Raw genomic sequence first — 16,608 nt, 5'->3', positions numbered from 1 at the left:
CACATCAGTGTGGCGTGCTGCTAGTCTTCAGATCTAGGGCACAAGGATTATTTTGGGTAATTTGAATGAGGGGAGAGAGATACCTCTTTTTCTATGTTACTTTCTCAAACAAACAAAATACGTATGTTTTAGCATTTGGGGAGGGGTGTTGCCATATACTGTATGTATACATTTAAAAGTTTTTACTCAAGAGCCAACTTCCTAATGTTTAACAAATCTTTGTCAAGAGAAAGTATGTTTGTAAAAAAACACTGGAGCTACTTATAGCTTTTTTTTAATGCCATGGAAACTATACTCACTTATTTCAATTTAAATCTATTTAAATATACAAGTTTTATATTAAGAACATTTGAGAATTTATGACTGAGAGGAGGCCATCTCAAAAACTTTTAAGCCGGGTCATTAAGGACCCAGTGATTCAGTCTCAGTATAGCTACACAGAGAATTGTGAGGGTCTGGAACCAACTCCCCAGTAATGTTGTTGAAGCAGACGCCCTGGGATCCTTCAAGAAGCTGCTTGATGAGATTCTGGGATCAATAAGCTACTAACAACCAAACGAGCAAGATGGGCTGAATGTTTGTAAACTGTCTTATGTTCTTATGTTCTTAGATATATTGTTGAATTAAACATGCAACCATGCTTAATTTAGAAATACTAAAAGATCACAGAAAAAGACTCCTAGTCAAAAGTAATTATGTTTTTGTGTAGAATTTCTAAACATATAGAATATAGCAATTACAGAATTAAACAGGCTAGGATCAAAGGACACAGAGAATTAATCAAATCTTATAGAACAGACTATAAAAATATTTTAAATGGCCCAAAAACACAAGTGTTACCAACATAAACATTACAGTGTATCTGCCTGCTGGTGCATAAGATTGAGATGTATGTTGAATTCTGAAACGTTTGAATTGTAGGTTATTTCTTAAGTATATTCATGATGAGGAATTAAAATGCTTTCATGAAAAAGTTTAGAACATAATAAAATCTATAGAGCAATGAGCATATGTCCATTTACTTTCATTAATCATATGACGTGTTAGAGTTAGGACCGTGAGGTGAATACGTGTCCTCCCTTAAAAGAAGATAACAAAACAAACCCGCTATCTAATCTTGATTTTGCAGGAACTCCATCGTGTAACTGTTGCACTGCTATCTAGTTCAAGCCATGTGTTGTGGTCCAGTGTCCAGGAGAGACTGCAGCCCGAGGGGATATCTGTTTATGTTATCGTTTGGGAACAAAAGATCCAAGGTCAGGAGTTATGGGAAAAACTCAATTACATGGCCTACATGCACGTTTTGGGGAACATTTTACAAACGGAGCCATCAAAATAATGCATCGCATATAAACAAGCTATAAATACACGCAGTGTTGTTTTTTCTAAATGTAAATTCCATACATATTTTTCTTCAGCCCTGAAACACTTTCTCTATCAAATAAGACCAGTAAAATATTGAACAGAAAAAAATAGGCTCCGGACTGTTTCATATGAATGTTAAAATATTAGTTTTAGATTTAATATTTGGTGAAGTTTTCTTTCTACAAACGTTTCACAAATGTTACTACGTGCAAAAAAAAAAAAACAAAAAAAAAAAACCGTGTGTGAGCTAATTAAAGAGTAAACACAGGTGTAGTTTGTCAGGTAAACTATGTAAGAATGATGTAAACATACACTCAGGCGTGATATTTAGTATAACGTGTAGCATTAAGGTGAAACGTTGTAGCTTTAATTATACTGTAGGCTGTCTAAATAAATAGCATTTTGTAAGGATTGTGAAAAAAAAAGAAATAAAAGAAAACGAGAGGGGGGAAAACAATTATTTTAGATGTGCACATTTGCCTGCTAATTAGAATAGAATGAAAAATGTACTTTTTTTTTCAAACGTCATTGCTGTTTTGTATGTTGTAAAGAGGTCGAAACAGTAAGATAGATAGGCATAGATCTATCTATCTATCTATCTATCTGTCTACTCTCTATCTGTCTGTCTGTCTATATTACAGTAACGCGTCATATATGTTTTCTGTAAAATACATTATTAAAAGTGTATAAATAATACATAAAATAGTCATACTAACATACTTAAAAGCAACTTTTCCACAGAAAAAGTTTATTTTTGTTCATTATTTGTTTAAACATAGCAGTGTTTCGTTTGTTTTACGTGGACGCTGTCACTGTCTTGATAAACCAGATGTAAGCAAACGAAATTAGCAGACAGCGCCCCTCGAGGCGTCTATCCGGGTATCCGCGCAACAGGTTTAAAAGCCAGAGTCATCGCTGCCACCGCAGTACAAGAAGTCTGGCTAATTTTAGTTACCCGTTTTTATTTTAAAAGTAGCATTCGTGGAGAGAGAATCGGTAAAAACAAAGGAACTCTCGATTAGCGAAGAAAGAAAAAAAACATGTTTCGTTTATTAGCTCGGCAAGCTAAGAAAAATCCAGGAGTAAGTTTTTTTTTTGTTTTGTTTTGTTTTTGTTTTTTCTTCTTTACATAATGCATCATGTATTGGTAAATTAAGAAAAAAACATATTTAGCTTACTTCTGCTATTGATTATTTTAATATATTAATTAGTGTGTGATTTAGGATGCAAAATTGCTGTATTTTTGGTGCTTGTAATGTAAATAGATTATTATTATTATTATTATTATTTAAAGTGCAATTTCCTTAAGCCTAGCACACATTTTAAAGGTAGGCTTTGATTAGTCATGTTATATTCAGCTAGCCTAAAAGGTTAGCAATAGCATAACATGATGTGTGTATTTATTTACCATGGACAGAATATAATGGACTGAATACAACTAGAGACCATTTATTTCAGTGCAGTTCAATGCATTTGCCTTCTGATGCACGACTTGCTTTCAGTGAGGGTTAGCTTTAATAATGCCAGGGATTGTCTTATCAGGACTTTGATATGCTCCTAGTATTTGGCTGTTGAATTTTGGTATATCACAGCCGTCATAGGTTTATCGTGGAAAAGGTGCTTTGGGTATTGTGGGGACGTCATTGCAGCGATGGAGTAAAAGCAGACATGAGTGTTTTGTTAACCCTCAGCTACAATACAGCCTAGCCTGTAAGTGACAGCCAGTACCCCATGCTGCTGCAGGTATTAGAAGGGATACCGTGTGACAAGGAGACCCAGTGGCTCATACAGTGCCAGGATGAGTCATGCCATCAGGAGCTCGCTGGTTAGAATCCTGGCCATGCTGAGTTGCTGATCTTGGCTGGGGGCATTGGCTTTTGCACTCCCACAGGTAAAGGGAGGGAAATATGAGACTCCCCTGGCTGAGCCTTTGCCTCCAGGGTTCAGTAGCTTGGTAACATCCATTAGGTTCAGTGGGTGAAAGCAGGAAGCCCTCCTGATTTGTTTAGTGGGTTGCAACAGTAAGGCATTCAAATTGAATGGGAGAAATAATTCAAACTAGACAGCCAACAAGGCCTGGTTTGAATAAAGTACCGTAGAAGGCACAGGAGGCTGAATTATAAAAGAATGTAGTAAAAAGTAACCTAGGCAAAATGTATAATATGTAATATACAGCAGTGTGCAAATTTATTACAACACCTCGATGTGTCATTTATATCCTGTACATACCGACCTGCATGGAAACCTGTGAAAATGTTAGACCACTTTGTGCTTTTAATCAGGCATCTTAAACAACTTCTAAAAAGTCTCCTGCATTTTATCATTTGGGGCTATGTGTTTCTTTTCTAGTACTATTTAAATGAATCGCATGTGTAGCATTTTAAAGTCATCAGTTAAATTAGACAATCACGAATTTGCCTATTTTGACCATGTTCCAAGATGTTAAGTTCGAGTGGTTTGATTTCCTATACACAACAATTCAAAACTACAGAAGCAATGGGGTGTTCTAATACAGAAGCAATGGGGTGTTCTGATACAGAAGCAATGGGGTGTTCTAATACAGAAGCAATGGGGTGTTCTAATACATAAGCAATGGGGTGTTCTGATACAGAAGCAATGGGGTGTTCTGATACAGAAGCAATGGGGTGTTCTAATACAGAAGCAATGGGGTGTTCTAATACAGAAGCAATGGGGTGTTCTAATACAGAAGCAATGGGGTGTTCTGATACAGAAGCAATGGGGTGTTCTGATACAGAAGCAATGGGGTGTTCTGATACAGAAGCAATGGGGTGTTCTGATACAGAAGCAATGGGGTGTTCTAATACAGAAGCAATGGGGTGTTCTGATACAGAAGCAATGGGGTGTTCTGATACAGAAGCAATGGGGTGTTCTGATACAGAAGCAATGGGGTGTTCTAATACAGAAGCAATGGGGTGTTGTAATACAGAAGCAATGGGGTGTTCTGATGCAGAAGCAATGGGGTGTTCTAATACAGAAGCAATGGGGTGTTCTAATACAGAAGCAATGGGGTGCTAGGCATGTGCTAGGCATGTACTTTATATATTTATAACAGTCTTAATCCTGGTAAAACATATCAAATAAACCCATAAGATTGCTCACCTGCCTAGCTCTTGCAATGGTTCAGAAAGGATTTGCTGTCACCCAAGAATCACCCACCTATACTTAAATGAAGCAAAACAACAAGCATTTGAATCTAAACAAACACCTGTCTGGATATAGGAACAGCTAATGAGATTCTCCCATCGCTGAGTGACCAGCTAATCTAATTGTACAGTGCGCCTCTGGATTATTTCACAGACTGTAAAAAAAAACTGTGCCCTCTAATGGATATGTCAACCACGGGATTATTAGCAGAAGATTGCTTTTTAACAAGGCAGAGTCGCGGCTGTCAGATTTAAAAGTAACTGCGCTTTTAAAAGGGAGCTGTCGAGTGGCGTTGATGCGGCCCATCCCACTCCCTCTGAGTCGAAACTCCTGCTTTTTGTTATTGGTTATCGGTGCCTTTGTGGTAGAAGTTTAGTGAAGATCATTGTCACTTGCAAGCTGCTGGGAAATGAACTTGAAAGAGCAAGTAGCATTCAAATCCGTTTCTTACTGTCCCCTTACAATCATAGAATACAAACATACTCTCAGATATATAACTAACATTCATACCTGCATAAATCTAAACCTGCAACCCATATCTTCAATTATTATTATTACGTAATACGAATAGCACAGCTATGTCCAAAAGTTTTGCATCACCCTATAGAATTACAAACGTTAGCTTCATAAAGTCAGCAGTGTGGAGTAGTGGTTAGGGCTCTGGACTCTTGCCCGGAGGTTTGTGGGTTCAATCCCCAGTGGGGGACACTGCTGCTGTACCCTTGAGCAAGGTACTTTACCTAGATTGCTCCAGTAAAAACCCAACTGTATAAATGGGTAATTGCATGTAAAAATGATGTGATATCTGTATAATGTGAAATAATGTATAATGTGATATGTTGTAACAATTGTAAGTCGCCCTGGATAAGGGCGTCTGCTAAGAAATAAATAATAATAATAATAATAAAGTCGAATGAAACCTGCCAAATAATGTTACGTTAACATATTTAATTACATACCGCTTTGTAGTTTACCATATACTTATTGAAAAAATGTGACATTTTAAAATCTAACATGAAATACTGTACTACTATTATGGCTTCCGGTAGACTTTTGCGATATCAATTTTGTAGTTTCTTTGATTTACATGATGTTAAATAAAATATCTAAATTATATATATATATATATATATATATATATATATATATATATATATATATATATATATATATATATATATAAAATAAATTATGTCTCAATCCTAAAATTCTAGGTGATGCAAAACTTTTGGGCCATAGATATACATTCACTCAGATGTATCAATCAGTCAATCAGTATTTATTTTATATAGCGCCTTTCATAGTGGACCACCATCACAAAGCACTTTACAAGACAGTGAGGAACAATGCATGATACATTAAATACAGTGAAATACAGGGCATAGTACATTGAATATTCAAGTACGGTAGATCCAGAAATGGGAGCAGAGCCTTTGTACCCTAACGATGTTTACGGATCTATTTATATTCCATGCCGCTGTCTTGCTCTGCACTTTCATTCTAATCCCACGCTCTTGTTTTTCCTTACAATGGACAGTTTCTTTTTGATTCAGTCAGTCAAAGTGACAGGTGCACTGCACACAGGTGCAGGGCGGGCGCGTTTGTGTTGCACAGGATTTGTTTGCCAGCCCTGTACACTCACTCACCCAGCCTGTCAGCTCAGCATTTGGATTTCTTCATAGCGGAATACAATTTAATAAGAAGAAATATAGTCAAATATAATACAGAGCTGGTGATCAGACCTCAAGCACACAGTGAAACGAACAGATCGCATACAGCAGTTAGGGGTCAAAACAATATTATTATGAATGATTTTTTATTTTCACTTATTTGCTTTAAAAAAAATGTGATGTGTTTTTTTTTTCTAGTTTTCCAACTTTAAACCAAGGTTTTAAAATGAATGTCTTGCCCCTATTTCTCATTCTTTGCTTGTATTTTATGTATCAAAGACAATGGTATAGAACAGGTGCTGGTGCATCCTGGCCCCTGACTACTTCATGTGTCTTAGTTCACACCAGTTGATTTTAAAACAAGCAAACTCCTTTATTTAAAAAAATGCTGTAATTTGTGATTTGTAATGGTCATTTTTTAAAAGCGGAATTTTGAATTGCACACAGTGCCACCCTGTGGCGGAGAGGTGTAATTGGAAAACTAATCTGTTTCTACTTTCTTACCCTTCAAGCTCATCCCACAATTCCTTTTTATCAGCCTGGGACTGGGTGGGGCCTCCCTCTATTTGGTTCGTCTTGCGGTCAGCCCCTACGTGGTGTAAGTGTTTTCACTGTTTTGTAGTCCAATCCATTTATAAAAGTTGTTCAAGGGCAGTTGACCATTAAAAAAGTGTGTAAAAAACACATGTGCCTCTTTCATAGTGTGAAATGACATTGTGTACTATTGTATGCTTGTAGTGCATTCATTGCAATGCTATTACTGTAATCTATTGAGCATCAGAAAGCAATACAACTGCATTACTCTTCATACTGTAGTGTGCCACTTTCTATGTCATAACATTTCAATACCTAACAACCTTAAACAACAACAATGCAAACAGTCATTACTGGTGTGATGATAATTGGTGATATTACCAGGAACTTGTCTTTGTGGCATGTTTATGAAGTGAAAGGTCTTTCACTTTATTTAGGTAAGCTAAAGGGGTTTTAGATAACTTGGTGTCTGGGTCAGTCTTCTCACCCTGGTAAAGTTTTAAAAAGTTGAAAGCGCCCCTGTGGCCTCTCAGAATCGAGCACATCAGGTACACCACAGTGCCCGAGTAAAATCTCCCTGCAAACACTGTGAATGGAAGAAATGCGCCAGTGAGCAATGGAAACTCTATAACCCTTCATTTTACAGGCATTCCTTCAAGCTTAATGCTTTTTAAAATGGATTAAATAATGATACACCTGTGAAGAAAAAAAACAAAAGACCAAGTGATATTTCTTCAAGGCTGCACCTGAGGGTGTTTTTGAAACCTCACAAAAAAGGTTTAGCTGGTGACACCAGAGAGGGTGTTCAGTACAATAGAAGTGCCGTTTGTATTCAAGCTGAAGCGGAGAGCTTGCTTCATGCCAGGACTGTTTAACAATGACTGCGTTCAGAATTATTTCTCACGCTCTGGATTCGGTTTAATTGTACGTTTCTTTTTTATTCAATGTGATCCAAATGGCAGCTGGAACAAGAAGAACAATCCAGAACCATGGAGCAAACTTGACCCCTCCTACCAGTACAAGGTAATGTGGAAAAACATACAGTGACTCAGTGCTGGGTTGTGCTGCTTGAGGGTGGAACATTTCTTGACCATTTTACCCCCATCTTGGTATCTCTGAATTAGGAGAAGCACCGACTAGTCTAATAGAAAAGTGCCAGTCGACCTCAGAAACTGGTAGTCGACTAAATCACACTTTCTTTGACCTACTACCTATAAGTAGGGCTTGAACTTTTCTGATTTTGTTTTCCAAGTCTCTACCTCCGTTTAAATGTTAATTAGTAGTCGTTAAGCTGTCTCTTAATTAAGAGAAAGCTATTCATTAGCTGAAGGAGGAGATTGTAAATGATGGACTTGCTATCAGTGTACACTCCGTATTGGGTATTGTAAGCAGAAAATAACATTTGTCGGGGCAACTTTGTTAAACGAGTGAAAATAACAAAAGCACAATGATAAAACTAGGCAACTGCAAGAATGAAATGCAATTAGGATCAGAGATGAGCAATTAATGCAATTTGTCACGTCTGTTTGAAATATAAGCGAAACAGAATCGGATCTCAGCCAAGATATGAAGGTAAAAACAAGTGACATTGTTTTGTAGTTAACAGCTTTTTCTGAGTTTAATGAGGAAACAGAATCAGCTCAAAATAAGTTTAAAGGGACATCATATTATCAAAAATAAAACCTGAAAACTTCAAGCCCTACTTATAAACAAGAACATGTGTTTCTTTCAAAACTGCACATGAGGAACACACACAAGATTAAGGGAATTACTGCGCAAACTCGTTCTGAAAAAAACGGTTTTGAATTATTAGAATCCTATGGTAGTGACTTATTATAGAATCACATATAAGAAATCAACCAATCACAGTGAAGTATTTGCCAAAATCTCAGTACATTTTACCCTGTGTACAGATGTCATGCCCTGCATAGAACACCACAACTAATTCCAATGTTAAAAAAAAACACATTGAGGATTCCAGACACAAAGCAGTTAAAAATACACATCCCTCCAAGCAGTTCTATATCCTTTATTTAAACTTGAAACAATTATTTGTAAGCAACAGAGCGCTTGTGTTTTTGTTCTAGAGGAAACGAGTGACCCAGACCAAAGGTTAACCCCCGAAGCTGGCTTGTATTTCTGAGCATGCAAATACAAAATTCAAAATCAAGTCGGAAATTTTTTAAAAAAAAAGAAAAAACTGACAGCAAAGCTACCGAAGACAGAAAATGGTTGTTCGAAGCTGAACTTGTATTCTGCCATGGTTGGGAAAATATCTAAAGCAGGACATGACATATGCAAAACTACTTCTAAAGCGCGTTCATCTGCATCTTAAAACTCTCCCAGCAGCGGGTAATACAGAAAGCCTTTAACTGTGTGATAACCAATATCCCCTTTATATATGTACAGCACAGTGACTCAAAACACTGTTTGATGGTGCTTGGTAGCGGGATGTGTTGTTAGCTCCACTCAGACCGGTTCCTTGTTAAATACCCTGGCGTCTCTAATTAGATATTTGTCCCTTCTGCAAAAAAATAAGCAAGAAATCCCCCAAATTTGGCACCCCAAATTTGTGCCATATATTTCTACCCAAAAAATGGTTTCTGCAACAGTGACTACCAAGACAGGTATCACATTGTCAGTCTCCCTTGCAGTGCAAGTCTTCGTAGATAGTAGAGGGTCTGACAAGCCAACGGTCTGTACATTTTGCCTGCAAGTTGCAGAAATGAAGTTGTCTATTGCCACATTAGTATTGTTTCCATGTGTATTGAATCCTATATAGGGCTGTACTTGTGCAATTCTCCTCATTTTAAGGTGATTTCCTCTACCCATTTTTTAATGATATTGTTTGAAGAAGCTGTTTAAAATGGTGACGAGGAGCTGAAGTTATCAAACATATTCCGATAGAAAAAACTGCAGAAGAGCGATTTTGAAAAGGTTCTGCAATATCCATTACAATGACTGATAATTACAAATGTTTAAATTAAGTCAATGAATGGAAAGAGTTTGATCTGATAAGATTAAAAAAAAATACATTTGAAAATTGCATCGTTAGCCTGAAGTCTTTATCAGCGTGTGAGATGTTTGGTTGACTAATACGATTTCCACATGCTCCGAGCCAAATTAAAGCAAGATAGTAATTGGATTTTCATTGATTTCAATAATGTAATGGACGTTTGCAGCAGTATAATCTCCCATTTGACCTTTTGTATTAGATTTCAGCTTCAATTAAACGTTTTCTAATACCATTTCCCTCCAAAATTGTTTCATATGAGGAATAAACATCATTAACAAACAAAAGAAAAAATAATCGTTTTTTTTCCCTACGACTAATTTTGTTCCTGAAAATAAACCCCAGTGTCTAGTTTCATTCTCTCCCCTTGTCTCAACAGTTTGTGGCAGTCACCACTGACTACAAAAACCTGAAGAAGGACGGGCCTGATTACTAAAGGTTTCCACGGCAACTCGCAAGCACACTTCACTGAGGAAGGCCACCTTGTCGCCATAGCGAATTACAAAGCATTCCCCTTGCAGTCTTGTCTTAAAAAAATGAGCTCTCAGCGTTTCTGTACATCAGATGCTTTTAATTAAATGCAACATGCCAAACCTGCTGTATGAAGTGCCTGAATTTAAATGAATAAACTGTTGAGGTAAAACTTTAAGCAGCACTTCTCTGTCTTTGTTTCTACAAGTTTTCTCAACAGCTGGCTTAGTTTTTGTTAACTCTTTGGTAACGAGTGAATCTGCAATTCAGTCCCTTTGACGGTTTCATTTTCTTGAAGTGTAAATAAAAAAATGTAATTATCTGTGGGTGAGTTTTAGTGCTGGTTAAAACTGAGGGACAATGGCATTGGCTGCCAGCAGTCACAGTGCTAATAGTGTTCCCATGCAATATATTACTTGTTTGAGGGTCCCAGAGTGGCTCACCTGGTAAAAGCAAGGTTGTGTGGTGTGCAGGGCGAGTCATACAGCCAGGGAGCGCAGGTTTGAGTCCTGACTGCGAAGTAGTGAACTTGGGCGGACACCTGCAGGGTTGGCTTTTGTCCTCCAGAGGCCGGTAGCTCGCTTACATCCGCTCTCGAGTTCCTGGGTGTAGAAGAGGAAGCTGGCTTGACAGTGGGATCAGAAGACGCCCACTGAACCTTCAGATCTCCTGTGTGGGGAATCACTGCGGTGAGGGGGAAGAGAATTCTAAATGGGCAGAAACCACATATTAAATGATTTTCCTATAACTCACTGAAGCCCATCTAATTATATATATATATATATATATATATATATATATATATATATATATACACGCTGTCCTTTAAAACACTGAGCCAGACAGACATGCTGCTGCTTGCAGCAATATGTTTAAATAAAAAGTAGCCTGAAATGAAATATTTACCATGAAATTCATTTCACATTTTTTTCCATGTGTATCAAATCCTATGTAAGCCTGCTTGTGTAATATTGCACATTTTTCCTACCATTTTTTTTTTTTTTTAATAAAAGGTGAGCATCATCTTTAAGAAAAACCATACTTTAATATTTATGCTAAACGTACCGAAGACATGTCTCTACGGTATGTACAAATGATTGGAGTTTAATTTGAACAGAAATCTACGTTCTTGCCTTTGCTACTAATAATGCTTGCATGTATTATTTGAGATTGCATGATCTTGCAGATAACGTTTCGCTTGTGCTCATTCTCTAAGATGTCTCCGTGCTGCAGTGCTAATACACACAATCCAAGGTGCTTTAGACACTTCATTCTGTTTGTTACTATGGCAAACCCATCAGTATTGACACGGTCCTCCCTGTGTATAGCTAATGATTTTTTCTATAGCTGGTTGGCAGGAGTTCTGCTCATCTAATGCCACCCTGGTGCCACTGCCATTCAAACTAGTATTTATTTATTTGTATTCATTATGGAAAAACTTGAAACATTCAGAGTCCATAATCAGAAACTGGCAGCCCCGCTAACAGCCCAACACAAACAGCATACAACTACTTGCTTATACATCATCTTCCAGGTAGGAATTGATGTTCAAAAATAAGCAGCTTTTTTCCCAGAAAGAATATAACCTTTTCTCACCATACTGTTCAATTTTATATGATGGATTTACTGGGGACTGAGAAAGAAAAAAATAGCCCTCCATCCAACGATCAAGGATAACACAAGGAATGTGAGCTGCCAGCCTGCCCTGGACTGGAGGGAGCACACTTTCTCTTAGGGGGTGAGGGAGCAGTTCAGTCTCCATGCCTCAGACCTGCCCTGGACTGGAGGGAGCACCCTTTCTCTTAGGGGGTGAGGGAGCAGTTCAGTCTCCATGCCTCAGACCTGCCCTGGACTGGAGGGAGCACACTTTCTCTTAGGGGGTGAGGGAGCAGTTCAGTCTCCATGCCTCAGACCTGCCCTGGACTGGAGGGAGCACCCTTTCTCTTAGGGGGTGAGGGAGCAGTTCAGTCTCCATGCCTCAAGCCTGCCCTGGACTGGAGGGAGCACCCTTTCTCTTAGGGGGTGAGGGAGCAGTTCAGTCTCCATGCCTCAAGCCTGCCCTGGACTGGAGGGAGCACCCTTTCTCTTAGGGGGCGAAGGAGCAGTTCAGTGCCTAACTTCTCCCTCTTTCTGAAAACCACTATCCACAAAATATACTACAGCAAAATCAATGCAGTATGGAAGATTATGAATGCCTCAAACAAGCTCAAAACAGAAATACACAGGGGGTCCCCTTCAATGCTTCTCTTCTCAGTGGCAGCTTCTGAAATACGGTATATGACACTGAGAACATTAATGGGCCCAAGAAAAGTTTATCTGCAAGAATCAGGGACAGGAGAGCGTTACTTAGGCTGGGCAGCCAACGTGATAAACAAAATCTCTGATCTTCCAGATGACCCTAAACCATACTAATCTCCATCCCTGAGAGTTTATTTGACCCTTTCCTGTGAACTCTAAAGCATAAACAAACAGTGGCAATTGCTACTTTTACAGCAGTGCACAGATACTGGAGATAGGCATTGATTCCCCTCCTCAGTTTCAAATGCCCCAGCTGTGGCCAAATGTTTTGCATCACCTAGAATTTTAGGATTGAAAACTACATGAACATAATTTAGGTATTTTATTTAACATCATGTAATCAAAAAAACTACAGAATTATATTGCAAAAGTCTACCGGAAGCCATACTAGTAATACAGTATTTTATGTTAGATTTCGAAAAGTCACATTTTTCAACGTCAGTTTTTCATGAAGTACATGGAAAACTACAAAGCGGTATGTAATACCATATGTTAGCGCAACATTGCTCAGCAAGTTTAGTTTGACTTTATGAAGCAAAATTAGTTCATTCTATAGGGGGGATGCAGGCCAGAGTTGTATTTTAATTTGGATATCATTTATAAGGAAGATCATCTTAAGGGTTGTATATGAAGCAATTAACTAAGTTGTTTATTGTCAGGGGCCATTAAAAGCCTGACTTAAGATTTATTGCACTCTGATATTGTAACTCCATATACATAGGTGGAATCTAGCGATGCAGAGAATAGCTTACACACTTAATAAAAACATATCTGAAAAAAAAAACATTATAGAGCGAAAATAAATTGGGACGCAGATGTTTGCTTGTAAATCATTAAGACATGCAAGCTGCAAAATGCATACCAACACATAAGCTGTTTGTAAGAATCTGAAACAATGTGTTTCTCCATAAAACATCTACGCTGGTACACACAGGACCTCTTGAGTAAATAAACCATGGTTTAGATCTTATAAAGGTAATGTATACGAGCATTGCAATGTCTATCGTATTTACATTCTGCATTACACTCGCAAAACAATCAATCATGCATCTGCAATAACAGTGCACGATGTAAAATGATTGGAAAATAATGAAGCAGGGAAAAGGTTTATGATGTTATGTTGCCCAGGGTATTTTAGTGACTTTTGTCTCTGTTAAGCAGTAGCCTGAAACAGTATGCAAACGTCATGCAATTCTGTGTAAATATACATTTATTGAGTTGTGGGCTTTTTACCTGTAACTATTATATAGGGCACATTATAAGGCAATGTTAAATATCACTTGTGTTATATATATATATACACACCACTGGGTAGTATATAAGATCTAGTTAGCCATGCAATTGCAAAGGAGGAAAAAATCAAAGTAATTACTTACAAAGTATTGTACTTCCAGACAAGAACTAATTGAACAATTTATGATGGAGTATCCCCACGGAACAAGCTAAAATCACGCTGGTGATCGGTTGGGGAAGATGACGGTTGCAGAGGAAAGCAAACTCAAGAATCTGTCCAGAGAACTCCTCCCTAAGAGCTACATTCTATAATTAAAACAAGACAGCGGCAGCCCGCTAACAATGAAGACAATTAATGGCATTTATTTTTAGCCAGAATGCTTTGTCAATTAACACATGTTAAATACGAGCAAGAGAGCGTCGTATCAGCAATCTGTACACAGGAGAATCTCAACACGGGGCATAATTACAAGCACATCAGTGCTCGCTGGAGACTGTCAGTAGTGGAGGTGCTTGGCAGTTTCAGCTTTTACCTTTACACTAATAATCTGCCATTCAAAGATTACCATCACTAAATAATGACGTGCATAACAATCACTGTAGCTTATTGTTACTGGCAGGTCATTTCAGCATTTCCATCTGATGCAAAGACATTTCAGTTTCAATATCAGGGACTACTTTCTATTACATTGTTATATTAACTGTACCGCTGCCTTCTCCCAGATCTCAAAGAGAAAAACAAGAAAACACTGAATGGAAAAATCATCTCCTCCCACCTCCCGATTTGGATTCATTTAGACTTGGGTTATATTTAATTTGTAAAAACGTACGTTGCACATGCTTTCACACCATGTTAGAATCACCAATTTCCTTTCCAACTGTTCGCTATTAGATTCCAGGGGAGCAAGCAGCAAACTGTGAATGAACTGTGTGCGCAAAAGCAGAGGGGTCCCTAACTCACAGAGGAAGCACAGAAACCAAGACGCTGCCTCAAGCTGGCTTCGATACGTCTGGTGTAAAAAAATATACAGTTTGAATCAGAGGTGGTTCATCATCTGCTGCAGGTCCTGCTGTAGTAAGGAAATAAAAGACCCCAAGGTCATGAGAAAAATGTTAGAACAAACAGGAAGACAGATCGACAGGGATAAGCAGATGTTTTTGAACTCTTCAGCAAAAGGGATCAGCCCCACTGATAACACTAAAAACAGCATTCTGTATTTATTTACAGTAATTAAATAAGACCTTCCCTGAAAATTCATAACTTTTTTTTTCAAACATGAATGTGTGTCTCAAAAAGATCTTGCTATGGTTGTACAACATAATTTGTGTTTTAAGAAACATCCAACACTTATTAGCTTATTATATATCATATAGACAATGATTGTGCTCAGGAACTGCTACTGCACATAAAAAGGTTTTTTTTTTTTTTTTTTTACAGTAATTGAATTGTCAAATGTTCAATGCGAGTGATGACACTGGATGCAAGATGTACTGGGATTTTACAAATCCTGAACAGCGATTGGTTAGTTTCCCATCCGCGATTTAGAAATCATGTTGAAATGCAGATTTGGTTTTCTTTTTAATATTAACTCCAACTTTTTGAATTGAGAAAATGACACGTTAAATGTAACCAGGTTGCCTTGATTAGTTGCTAAAAAGTTGTAAAAATTGTAAAAAGTTTCAAAATCGAGAAAGAAAATAAACGAAAATCTGCCAAAAACAAAAACATAAAAGACCCACCTTTATTACTGAGATCGGTTTTTATTATTTGGCCAGAATTACGACCAGTTCAAATGTTCAAAATAAAGGATACTCTGAGCAAACACAAAAACATAACATTACTACAGGCAGCTTGAGTTTTTCCATGATTAAAAAAAAAATTAAAGACTAACATCTGCAAAAATGGTACCATTTCATGATGAATTTACAAAGAGCACAATGTAAATCGATGCAAAGCAGCTTCTGCTAGCACATCACAGCAGGCTCATCACGAGTGCATCCCAAGCGTATCCTTTTTAACATTGGGTAACTAGCAACAGCAGGAGGCCAGCAGGGGCCATTAATAAATATCAGAACACTGGGGTGGGGGTTATTTGTAGCTGGAAAAAAAAAAAAAAAAAGTACATCTATACAGTAGATTACGGTTATTAGCAACCCTGATAAAGACAACATTTTCCCAGGAACCAATCCCCTCCCATAGACTTTAATGTTAATGGAATTCTGATATTAGCAACTGCACACCGCTTATTGACAGCTTCATTACTAGTTGCCAGTGCTACAGAGCGCGCTTGCATGATTTATGCGCACACTTCATGCAGCTTTTATAACACACTGACTTCACAACTGCGTATTTCTGGCGGACTGAGGCAGAATCGTGGCTTTGAAACTGGCTACGAAGCTGCACGCAAAATTGAGCTGGATTTACAGCGGGAGGTGGTACATTGTAAAAAGCAGACAACGTTGGTCTTATTTTAAATGTGTGCTTTTTAGAATGGATTGTAAGTACAACACATATATTTTTCTGTTTGCTTTACTCATTGTAAAGACAATTGTAGTACGTCGTTGTGAAGTACTATTTAAGCCGACTTCCTTTTTTGTTTTACACACGCGTGAAGTAAGCAGTTCTATGTTTGGGTATTTCGTGTTTCTCATGTTCATTTCTTAACACTAACATGTAAAACACAGGTATTTCAGTGCCATATTTGTACAACTACAGTATATATGGTTCCATATAAATATACTTGAAAACGGGGGCTTTTCGCTTATTGGCAACTTTCGGTTAATGACAACTTTTTGCTGGGAATCAAGAATTTGTTAATAAGCGGCATCTACTGTGCGTGTGCGCGCGCGTGTGTGTGT

The 16,608-nt window shown here is 37.8% G+C and overlaps 1 protein-coding gene across 1 annotated transcript; it reads left to right on the top strand.

The window, feature by feature from the left end:
* Positions 1 to 2,238: 2,238 nt before the first annotated feature.
* Positions 2,239 to 10,396, top strand: LOC117400926 (NADH dehydrogenase [ubiquinone] 1 alpha subcomplex subunit 4-like 2). The gene is made up of 4 exons (XM_034001285.3): positions 2,239 to 2,447; positions 6,713 to 6,798; positions 7,697 to 7,757; positions 10,127 to 10,396. The coding sequence occupies exons 1-4, from the start codon at positions 2,406 to 2,408 to the stop codon at positions 10,181 to 10,183; spliced, it is 246 nt and encodes an 81-aa protein (XP_033857176.3). The 5' UTR covers positions 2,239 to 2,405; the 3' UTR covers positions 10,184 to 10,396.
* The last annotated feature ends 6,212 nt before the right edge of the window (positions 10,397 to 16,608 follow it).

This window comes from Acipenser ruthenus, chromosome 45 (genome assembly GCF_902713425.1).
Source record: "Acipenser ruthenus chromosome 45, fAciRut3.2 maternal haplotype, whole genome shotgun sequence".
In the NCBI taxonomy this organism is placed as follows: Eukaryota; Metazoa; Chordata; class Actinopteri; order Acipenseriformes; family Acipenseridae; genus Acipenser; species Acipenser ruthenus.
Note: the sequence above shows the minus strand (reverse complement) of the source record. Positions and strands in the feature narration are given on the sequence as shown.